The sequence below is a fragment of the Scatophagus argus genome, chromosome 23 (assembly GCF_020382885.2).
Source record: "Scatophagus argus isolate fScaArg1 chromosome 23, fScaArg1.pri, whole genome shotgun sequence".
In the NCBI taxonomy this organism is placed as follows: Eukaryota; Metazoa; Chordata; class Actinopteri; family Scatophagidae; genus Scatophagus; species Scatophagus argus.
Genome location: NC_058515.1, coordinates 5688340 through 5699261, shown reverse-complemented (window position 1 = coordinate 5699261; position 10922 = coordinate 5688340). Strand labels below are relative to the sequence as shown.

Sequence of the window (10922 nt, the reverse complement as noted above, 5' to 3'; positions counted from 1 at the left end):
CAGACCCCTCACACCCTGCACACAAACTGTTTGATCTGCTTCCCTCTGGTAGGCGTTACAGAGCTCTGTATGCCAACACTACCAGACACAAAAACAGTTTCTTCCCCCAGGCTGTCTCCCTGATCTCCCCGTAATCCACCTGCCATTGTGTGAACCATCACACTGTTTGCACTACATGTATATATATATTTATCTCAGGGTTTTTTTTTTCTTCTTGTAAATACTTTATTCTTCATTTTTTATTACTATTATTTGTTATTTTGTATGGTGCACAGGAGAGAGAAAAATCCAGAGTCAAATTCCTTGTATGGTCACACGTACTTGGCAAATAAAGCTGATTCTGAGAGCTATTTGTCAGCTGTACGGGGCAGCATGTGGGCGCCATGCGTCCGGGATGCAGCCGTCTCATTCACACATCGTGATATGCAGCTCATGAAGTGTGACGATAAGGAGTTAGAAACTACCAGTATGGTCTGTACAGAGTTCATTGTTCCTATTTTAGAGAAGTTCTGTTGTTGGTTGCACATGATTTATTAACCAGAGTACACATGATTCACTTAGTTATTGGATGCAAAGAATTCATGCCTTTGTCAGTCGATTAATTGAACCACTGACAGATCGATCATATTTTCCCCCGAGAATCATGTCTGATAGTCCTTCGCCTTCCCATAGTTTCCCTGTTATTTAACATTTCTGTTGCGTGCGCGAGACGTGGGAAGAACTGTGCGTAAAAGTGCGCGCAGCGCATAACGCCAAATCTCCTTGTATAATGTTATTATTATTATTATTATTATTATTATGTTTTGTAATGTTTCCTGTGTTAATAACATTTGAGAAACTCTTGCCCACAAACCAACTGCCTTGAATATGGTCTCAACATTATAACAGCATTGAGCTGCTACAAACGGGGGGTTTAAAGGTTCTCAGATTTCGCCATTTTGTATGTGTGTAAATTGTAAAGATTTTTAATTTGACACAATGACCTAAACTCGATACTTGTCAATATAACTGTACTTGATGTTGTAAAAACTTTCATTCCTGTGAATAAGTTTCTTCCAAGTTCATGAACAGTTACAATTTTTTCCAGGTGATTAAGTAGAGTAAATAATGGTAACTATTAAGTGGGACATAAATACAGCATCAAATTGTTCTCATTCTGTTCATAGTAATGGAGACCTGCAGTCTTTGATATTACTGTGAAAAGGGCCTGTCATGTGTTGGTGTCATGTGGATTGTAGATCTTCATTTACATTTGCATGTTTACGGTAACCACATATATTAAATGTTATGACAGATATTGAAATTTGAAATCAAGTTTCAAGGTTCCTTAACTTTGTTCTCCTCAGGTGGTGTGAACTACGTCATTGAACGTCCTGCAGGAGTCATCAGGATTATCGATGACGACGAAGGTCACAATCTCCCCATCATCATCTCTTCAGATGAGGAAACGGAAGGTGAGGTTGAGGTTGTTTTTGAAGATGAAGGTCAGGACAATCCCCCACTCTCTTCTGACGACAACGATGAGGTTGAAGAGGATGAAGATGAGCTCGAGGAAGATGAAGACACTGACGATGATGACCCAGTAGTTGCCAAGGGAGTTTTTGGCAGGGATGGCGATTACATTGTTCTCCTGTTGGTGTTCCTCAGCAGCTCATTGTCTAGCATCAGGAGCTTCCTCAGCAGCGAGCAGACCCACTTCCAGAAGGTCTCCCCTTGGCTTCCCAAAGGCAGGAAGAGGCTTCTCCCTCAACCTCAGGCCTCAGCTCATCCACAAAGAGGAGGAGAGAAGAGTGTGACTTGGAGCATGTAAGCATGAAGAAGCAGAGGTGTGAAGAAAGCAACGAGCAGCCTGCTCCCTCTACTTCAGGCCTCAGCTCCACAGCAAAGAGGACCAGAGATGAGAGCAATGAAGAGCAGCTAAACGTGAAGAGGCAGCGGTGGGATTCACTTACCAGTAATTCAATTTATTATATGATTTTAGATTATCATGTTTTTTTAGTTAGGTGTAGGTGGCTGAATCAGACACAACAGACAGGTAAGTTACTAATTACTTATGAACTACTTAATTATGAAAAGTCTCCAGTGAATCTTAGAAATTTTAGTTGATGGTTAGGCTTAGAGGTGAAGTAGAAAATGTAGAAAATTTTTGATGAAAGTCTCCTGCAATTCTTCCAGTTAATTTAATAACTGATTGATTCAAATTCATTTTGTTGTATTTTCCTGTTTTCTTTTTTGTTTCCACAGATGTGTATGCTGACCCCTGACACCAGCCTCTACACCTACCCGTCCAGACGATGAGGGCCGCCCGGGCCTGACCAGCACAGGGGATGTTGTTGTTTCCATTCACTTCTTCTGTGCTGGTGGGTTTGGGATGCTCCTCACAGACCTGCACACCGGAGTTTGCCACCACCTCACAGCATCCGGACTCAGAAGTCGAGTCAGTTAAGAAAGTGAGTTGGCTCATTCTAGGACAAAAGAAAAGAATAATAAATATGGTGCAAACTTTAACAGTGTGTTTCTGATTTTAATTTGACTGAAATACATTGCTGTTACATGTGTAAATTTGAAAGTTAAAGTTTGAAAGTTTTTGGTTCTGGTGTTTTCCAATGTTGCATTTTATTTCCTTGTTACAAAACCATAAGCGGGACAGGCAGTCACGCAGCCCTGTTAAGCCTTAAGAGGAGTGACAATGCCGCCATGTTCTGAAGCCCTGACAATAATCATTAATACAAATCAGACAGCAGGGATAGAAGCACAAATGTTTTAAGAAACTAACCTTATGTTGTCCTTGAACGAAGCAGAGAACTTCAAAATGTTCCCGATGAGCTACACGTTAGCCGACCACTCACAGTGTTGTGAATGTGTGAAACTGTTTGAAGCAGAGTTTCAGTGAACGTTGTCAAACCCCGTCAGTCAAAGTGACGGAGGGATTTATTTATTTGCTCATGAAGCATGGATTCTTCCAAAGCCTTTGGAAGCTGATGAAAGAGGTTTCTTCATGTCACCATGATGTAAAAAGGTGTGTGTATATGTGTGTGTCAGACTCAGACTGAGAGTCAGTCATGAGTGTGCATGACAGTGGGTGAGACGGTGGTTGGGTTTCACATCGGCGTGGGGTGCGCACAGAGGTGCTGAGACGGGCTCTGATTCCCGGTATTGTCAACTTCAAACCTCCCCTGTGATACCGCAGCCACACGGCGGCCCCGTATTGTACCAAGACCCTGAAACTCTGCCGAGAATTAACTTTAGTTTCAGCCATTTAAGGGACTGTTTGACATTTTTATCAGAGGGATGGTTTTAGATCGATGTTTTGAATGAGAAATGGCCAAGTATGCTGACATCACGTCACACGAGATAATAATCAAACCGGTCAGAAATGAACACTATAAACTTTAAACAATGCAGGGTAAGATTTAAACATTTGAGCGAAAGACTTTTTAAGGATTGCCAGTGTGGTTGGTTACATAAATTTTGGTTTCTTCATTTGATTTGTATGGAGTCAAACATCTACACAACACATAATCACCATTAAAGATTAAACATCAAAATTTACAGCTGAAACCATTAAAACTTCAATATTGTCATTCAAAAAAATGGATACATAGATATAAATAAAAACATAATTATGTCATCAATAAATTAAAAGTGCTCATTATGCAGAATGGCAGGAGCGACTGGATTTTTTTTAAAACTGATGTCTTCATGTGACCGCAGCAATTAAATGTTACAGTGTTAAATGTTACTCATCACATACCTTTGGCTTGCTGAATTAAAAACTGTGTGTCATATCTCAAGATCTGATAGTATGTTTTATACCTAAAATTCTAATTTCATTTTTAATTATTTAGATACATATTTTCCATGACTGAGTAAAATGTTAAGCCAGTAAACACAATGGCATGCCAAAGACCTCAGCCTGGGCTCCGGTTCATGTGGAATTAAAGGTGTAATCTGGTGTTGGCACAAAAGTAACATTTTCAAATCCATTCAAGCCCTTATGGTTCGTAATAACTGGAATCTTCTTCCTCCCCTCTTCTGCCCTTTTGCTGTGCCATTCTAACTGAAAATGTCAAAATTTAGAGCAGAAAATCAATTGTGTGAATAATAATAATTAAAATAAAACAAATTGTTTTATCATTGAGTGTGTACTCTCTTCTCAATAAACAGCCCATACTGAAATGTTTTACAAAAGTATCAAAGCTTGTGTTTACTAGATGTGTTGATTTTTACAATCAGAATAAATTATTTCACCTGATAAGGGATTTTTTTTTTAAATATTTCACAGTTGTGTTCATTCTATAAAATGTTGGACTGGTTAAGTTAATAGTGAGGATGTCAGTGATAAACTTGATTAGACCTTAGCTTCTCATTAGTCAAATATGATATATACATAAAGATGGATTTTGAAAACATCCAACATATAGAGGTATTATTGAAATAATAAATTATTGTAATTTACTGTCAATGATCAAAATAAACACTTATATCATTGATGAATAAACTGATAAGGTATCGTTTCAATGCTAATTTAGGCATGAGATTAATCTCAGTTTAATTTTATTCTGTGATACTCTAGGTATATTATATATTATTAATTCTAATAGCATGTTTTATTTTTTTAATGAAAATTGGAAACGTTTTGGATTGTAGGATGATTTAGCACTGTTATAGAAAATGTAATGCAGGCTAATTATATGGGGCGGACAGTTTTTCCCACGTTGAACGCACAGCATGTTTCTCTTTCATGACAACGGCGGGATGTTCACTTTATTATTCTATCCTCCGTTATGTGTTTTAGAATATTTTGGGAACCAAGCTGTGAAAGCCAGAATGAATGACAAATATCTAAAGTGAAAACGTAGCTAATGTCAGACACAAGGGGGCGCCAAACGCACGAAAACGCGCCTCTACATCACGGCCCCACCTAAAAATCCTCATCGACCAATCAGTCAACTTCATATGTCTGCAATGACCAATTAGCTTGTTCCCCATCAAACAGTCCAATTGGTGACTGCGTGGGCGGGACTAGCATGACAGCCTCTTCCTAGTTTGCAATGCTCCTTATGTGCGCAAAATATCTTTCATACAAACCTATAAATCAGTAAAAGTAGCCTATTTATCTAAACTGCAGTTGAGCAGGGTACCGCCGCGATGGGGTTTCTGACGATTTTGAAGAAGATGAAGCAAAAGGAGCGGGAGATGAGACTGCTGATGTTGTATCCTGTCTGTAACCGTTATTAGCTTAGCTGCAAACGAAGTAGCATTCATGTACCAGCGATATCATAACTTTATCCGTGGCAACAACACAAGAGCCGCGAACAGCAATTTCTGCCCGCGTATGGTCACATAATATATGACGGTTGTATGCTTGTGACGTTTGTTTTGCCCGTTTTGTACCGTATCATGTTAGCTTGCTGGCTAAGGCGGTGATGGCTAGTTGGGCTATCTGGTGACCAGTCGAGAGCGTTTCTTCTTTAACCTGGTTCGCAAAGAGGTCTGGACAACGCGGGGAAGACGACCATCCTGAAGAAGTTTAATGGAGAAGACGTGAGCACCATCTCCCCGACACTGGGCTTCAACATCAATACACTGGAGCACAGAGGGTAACGCATGCACACACAGCGCTGGCATTGATTAAAATACAGTATGGAAGGTGGTACACACTTAAATGCGGGCATTCTCCCCCGCGACAACACCTTTTCAGTTGTGTAGTAAGTATTCAGATCATATTTTCTTTTTACTGCAGCTTTAGTCTGTTTACTGCATTTTACTGCTGCAGATGCTTCAGGTTGAGCTCATTTAAACTATATACTGTTGTGTCGTTGAACCTACAATAATGTTGCACCGTATTCTATAAGGTCATCAAAACAGGCCTGTTTTCAGCTTTATAACAATGTTGTTCTCTATTCTAAGTGGTGTTTAAAAAGTTTATTTAATTTAAGAAGTGGGGTAATTTTCCCACACACAAAGGAACACGTGATCCTTCAGGTTATCAGATAAAAATCAAATCCAGAATTACCAACTTGGAGAGGCATGGTTTTCATTGGACAAGAAAGGTAGGAAAATGCTAATTTGAGTAAAAAAGTACAATTTGTGCCTCTCAGATGTAGTTGAGTAGGTTTATGAAGTTACATAAAATGCAAATAATATAATAAAGTACGTTTTGGCTATGCTTCAGTACAGTACTTGAGTAGATGTACTTGATTTACATTCCATCACTGCGCATGTTAAGGACAGTTTTTCTCAATAGGGTATTTTCTTTGAAGAAGTTAAGTCATGCACTGAATGAACAGTACAGGACATACATTTCACTTAGTTGCATCAGTTTCAGGGTCCTGGTATTGTTCATCCTGGTTCAGTATCATGGCTAACTGGATCAGTGCAATCGACAAATCAGAAGGGTCTGTCGCTCCAATACCTTTTCTGAAACATCACTTAAGTTCTCATAATATTTAGCATAATCAGTGCTTTCATCTATAAAAGCTCTTATCTTACTCTTATGAGTCATACTTGACTTAGCTACAGTAACCAAGTTCTAAATTCAAATATCAGCCATAGTCAAATAAATAAAACCTCAGTACAAATGTCACTTTGGCCAAAAAGTTTTTCACAGGTTTCTTATTGTCAATGTCCAACTTGTACACACACCTTGTAGTAATGTTTAATACCAAATCCTCTTCCTGTGCGCTTTCCAGGTTTAAGCTGAATCTTTGGGATGTCGGGGGTCAGAAGTCCCTGCGCTCCTATTGGAGGAACTACTTTGAGAGCACAGATGGGCTGGTGTGGGTGGTGGACAGTGCAGACAGGCTCAGGCTGGAGGACTGCAGGCAGGAGCTCGATGCGCTGCTGCTGGAGGAGGTACACACACACACACACACACATTGGAGTTATGGGGAAGCACGTTAGGTTCAGAGATTAATTGAACATCTTTTACTTTAGCACATACCAAAATTTTTGCAAACTCTGGCTTTGTCGCATAATCTCCCCTTGAATCTGTAGCATTTTGGAGTCAGCTACAAAGAGACTGTGAGGCACAATAGGAAAGAAATTTCGTTTTTTGTTTCATTACTGTTTCGTTAAATCAGAATCTACAGCTGAGTGTGTTCTTTCCCCCATGCAGAGGTTAGCTGGTGCAACGCTGCTAGTATTTGCCAACAAACAGGACTTACCTGGAGCCCTGTCGAAAGAGGCAATACGAGAGGTGAGATTCACACTCAATGTACAGTTTTAATTTCAGTTACACTGCCATTGCGGATTTAAATTCTTCGTTAAATCACATTTGAATTTGTTCAGAAATTGTACATCACAAATGCGTGTTCTCGCTGTATTTTTCCTACAGGCGCTGGCCCTGGATAAGATCAAAAGCCACCACTGGTGTATCGTTGATTGCAGCGCGGTGACAGGAGAGAATCTGTTAGCTGGAGTGGACTGGTTATTAGACGATATCGCTGCAAGGATCTTTACCGCTGACTGAGTCTTTCTTCTCTTTTTAAAATAGCGAGTTCTAGTTGAGCTCTGACACGATTACTGGACGATGGAGAGCTGACGGATTAGCAAGTGTTTTGTTTTGTTCCATCAGATGCTGCAACATGCAGACATCTGGTGGTCTGTATCCCTGATTACAGCACTCACACCTGGCTTTTTGTTTACTTCACTTGAACAGTTTATCAAGTGAGTTCATAAATACTGAAGTTGTAAAGTTTACAGTATGTAGTTTAACGGCCGATATGAACCTGTTTTTTTTTTTGTCGTTGTTGTTCTTTACTTTGTGGTACATTGGATTGTCAGCCGATTCATGCCTCACTCACCAAAACGTGTTCTTTAATAAATTTAAATGCCCACTTAAGATCACCATCTCCGTCGAAATCTGCAGGTGTATCAAGTACACTCTCAAAACATGTTCTGTGCTCAGTTTCCACCATAGCTCATCCATTTTTAGGATTTGGCATTTGCCAACTTAGAAGCCAAACCTCTTTTGTGGGTTGGATGATTACCACCTCTACCTTGATCCCTGAACAAGAGCAAAGGATACAACAAATTTACTGTGAAACTTTGTTTCAGACCATTTATTTAAACTTCAAGTATAAGTACATTTGAACTACATGTTCAAATGCTAAACAATACAGTTGTTTTACTTGGAGTTTTAATTCAACTCCACACAGCATTCCTGTGTGGAGTCCACTCAGTTAGCTGGTCACATTTAGTGTCAAGCATGAGGTTCTAATCATTAATGTGGTACATGAACGTCTTCTGAAGCATCACTTGATCTGAAGATGATCTGCAGGGGTGGAAGATGCCTGGTGGATTTTAATGAGGGCAGCCACATTCAGTCCAGAGCCTGCAAAGGAGGGAAGAAAAATAAATGGGTGGCAAAACCTCAACATTGTAAAACTAAAAATGTTAATGATAGTTTCAATCAGAGGGGATACCAATCAGTCATGAATCTTCAGACTGGGGCGGTAATAGAAACTCATCACTTCAATAACTGACATTTTTTGCTACATCAGTTCCATATTCAGAAACTGCCACGTCTAAAGTCAAACCCATTTGTTCAAATACTTACCGACATAAGCCAGCTGAGCACAAGATCAAGTGACGTCTTTGTGCTGCCAGACCTTAAACAAACAACAAAGCTTCAGTTTGACAAGCCAATATGCATTCACCTTCAACCATTGTAATCTCATCAGTAAGTGCAAAACTTGGCATCCTTGTGAATCCACATGTTGCAAGAACTGTGGGCATTTCAGCTGCCAGTGCTACAATTATTGATAACTGATCAGAGGGGATACCAATCAGTCATGAATTCTCAGACTGGGGCGGTAATAGAAACTCATCACTTCTGTTTTAACAACTGAAATATTTGCTGGAAATTCAGCAATTCTGCATGGTTCAAATACTCACCAACAACAGCCCATCAACAGGCACAAGATCAAGTCTGTGTGAAGACTTCATGCTACTAGACCTTAAGGAGGGAGGGAAAACAAACAAAGAAAAAAAAAAAAACTCAGTCTATTAAACTCAAAGTTTATGAACTGTTAATGTTTCACTTCTGCAGCAATGGTTGTCAGTTAAAGTATCAACTAGTCCCACTGTGACGCACACACAAGTTTTTACAGATTGCTTGACAATAACAGCCCACGCTATTTAACAGGTTTGCAAGTGAGGTCATTTTTTTAACAATCCCAAGAAATACTGTCATACATCATACCTGTAGCAGCCCCAGGTGTGCGTCGTTCCTGGAAGTGGAGAGTAGACAGCAACACAAAACCTGCAACAATCCAGAAGGGTCACTCAACCCACTGCATTTAGTGCAAATGACAACATTTTTAGTTGTGTGTCATCAGAGGGGATACCAATCAGTCACGAATTTTCAGACTGGGGCGGTAAAAAGAACTCATCATTTCTACTTCAGGAACTGCAGGTAAACATGACCGAGTAGTCCAGATACACACCTCACACTCCACCAAGCTTGGGCAATCCAGACAACCTCCTCTCAGCTCAGCACTGACATTGAAGAACAACAAAAAAACAAAACAAAGTAAGCAAGCGTTCATGTTTGTTCCCCTCTTCTTCAGAAATTAAATCTTAAGCACTTCAAATTTTACACAAAATGTAACTGTCATCTGTGTCAAATTAGTTTCCATTCAGACTGTTGGTAGCCCCAACAGGTCTTCCCCTTATTGCCAAGGCAACACCAGTGGGTTCACCTTCTCAGGTTCTGGCATTGACACAAGGCGTAAGACACGTGCGGGTGTCATCATGAAGGAAACAATGTGACATTTGTAGGCAACTGGAATTCAACAGCTGCTTGAATTGCCACCATTTTGAGCAGTGGGTGTTTGCACTGAGAATTAACGCGGCACTGCGTGAATGCGCCAACGACTCACTCACCTGGGCAAAGGCCCCTGGAGAGAAGACGGCAGCATCGGGTAAAGTGCCCAGAACAAAGTACCTGCAAGAGAAAACACACGTGAGGTCCAAGCAAAACACAACAGGCTGTATACTGTTAACTTGACCTTCACCGATGTCAGATATTCCATTTCTCAACAGCAGTTCAGACGAACGAGATTCCAAAATTATCTCATCATTTTCAGTGGGTCTGGGAATGTGGGCTACTAGTGCTGCAGTGGTGATTTAATCACATCTTACCTTCAGGCAGAAGGTCTTAATCAAGTTGCTGAAGCAGGCAATCAAGGCAATCAATCTGTTGACAGAAAACAGTTCATTTACAATGCAGCATTTAAAAAAACAAACAAACAAAACACCCTACTTAATGTTCAAACTGAACCTACAGACCATAGAAGTGTAAAAATAATGTTTAGGATAGTTTGATCAAATACAAAGCAAAGTTTGTAAAAATAAATGCAGTTTCTCAGATGTTCGTGTCGTTTCACATTGGGTCAAAGTGAGCTAAGTATCATCATCACTGGAACTGCATCATGAATGGATATTTACTCATTGGATGCACATCAGAACAGGGATAGAAAACTCACCATGACATTCACGAGCGACTTCCTCTTCAGAGTATCTCCTCAAAAAGGTTCTGTCAAAGAAAATTTCACATCAGTAGCGTTCAATAATAATCTGTTGTGGTGTATTAAGAGGCGGATGTTTGATCAGGGCTTTGGTGACAAACTGCCATGTGACATTAGTCGTCCAGGTGTTTGATGGGTATTACCCCATTGCATCCTTTCAAACAGTCAGAAACCCCCTGCCTTTGGCTTATGCTGTGGGGAACTTTACAGTAAAAATAAATACATTTACAAAATGATGGGCCCCAAGTGCCCTGAAAGTTGTTAAAGTTTTCCAATCCTGATTTCTGATTACAGTAAGTATCAGCCATTTTCTTTCATAAAATGATACCTGAATGCACCGCAGGAAAGGCATTTCTGACAACTGTTGTCACAGTCGCACCAACTCAT

The 10922-nt window shown here is 40.1% G+C and overlaps 1 protein-coding gene and 6 non-coding genes across 7 annotated transcripts; 1 reads left to right on the top strand and 6 right to left on the bottom strand.

Moving 5' to 3' along the window:
* Nucleotides 1-5001: 5001 nt before the first annotated feature.
* On the top strand, nt 5002-7846 carry arl2 (ADP-ribosylation factor-like 2). The gene is made up of 5 exons (XM_046380809.1): nt 5002-5216; nt 5493-5603; nt 6696-6858; nt 7121-7201; nt 7340-7846. Exons 1-5 carry the CDS (start codon nt 5152-5154, stop codon nt 7472-7474), a joined length of 555 nt encoding a protein of 184 aa, XP_046236765.1. The 5' UTR covers nt 5002-5151; the 3' UTR covers nt 7475-7846.
* A 564-nt stretch (nt 7847-8410) lies between these two features.
* LOC124055113 lies at nt 8411-8484 on the bottom strand. The gene has a single exon (XR_006842574.1). It is a non-coding gene; the product is annotated as a small nucleolar RNA SNORD31 (small nucleolar RNA).
* A 286-nt stretch (nt 8485-8770) lies between these two features.
* LOC124055112 lies at nt 8771-8844 on the bottom strand. Its single transcript, XR_006842573.1, has one exon. It is a non-coding gene; the product is annotated as a small nucleolar RNA SNORD31 (small nucleolar RNA).
* A 492-nt stretch (nt 8845-9336) lies between these two features.
* LOC124055111 lies at nt 9337-9408 on the bottom strand. Its single transcript, XR_006842572.1, has one exon. It is a non-coding gene; the product is annotated as a small nucleolar RNA SNORD31 (small nucleolar RNA).
* A 231-nt stretch (nt 9409-9639) lies between these two features.
* Nucleotides 9640-9766, bottom strand: LOC124055114. Its single transcript, XR_006842575.1, has one exon. It is a non-coding gene; the product is annotated as a small nucleolar RNA SNORD22 (small nucleolar RNA).
* A 256-nt stretch (nt 9767-10022) lies between these two features.
* LOC124055110 lies at nt 10023-10092 on the bottom strand. The gene has a single exon (XR_006842571.1). It is a non-coding gene; the product is annotated as a small nucleolar RNA SNORD30 (small nucleolar RNA).
* Nucleotides 10093-10367: 275 nt separating this feature from the next.
* On the bottom strand, nt 10368-10432 carry LOC124055109. The gene has a single exon (XR_006842570.1). It is a non-coding gene; the product is annotated as a small nucleolar RNA SNORD29 (small nucleolar RNA).
* Between the last annotated feature and the right edge of the window lie 490 nt (nt 10433-10922).

Coding starts and splice junctions, on each gene's coding strand:
- arl2 (XM_046380809.1), top strand. CDS start 5,152: ATGGGGTTTCTGACGATTTTGAAGAAGATGAAGCAAAAGGAGCGGGAG. Junction 5,604..6,695: donor AATACACTGGAGCACAGAGG/GTAACGCATGCA, acceptor TGCGCTTTCCAG/GTTTAAGCTGAATCTTTGGG. Junction 6,859..7,120: donor ATGCGCTGCTGCTGGAGGAG/GTACACACACAC, acceptor TCCCCCATGCAG/AGGTTAGCTGGTGCAACGCT.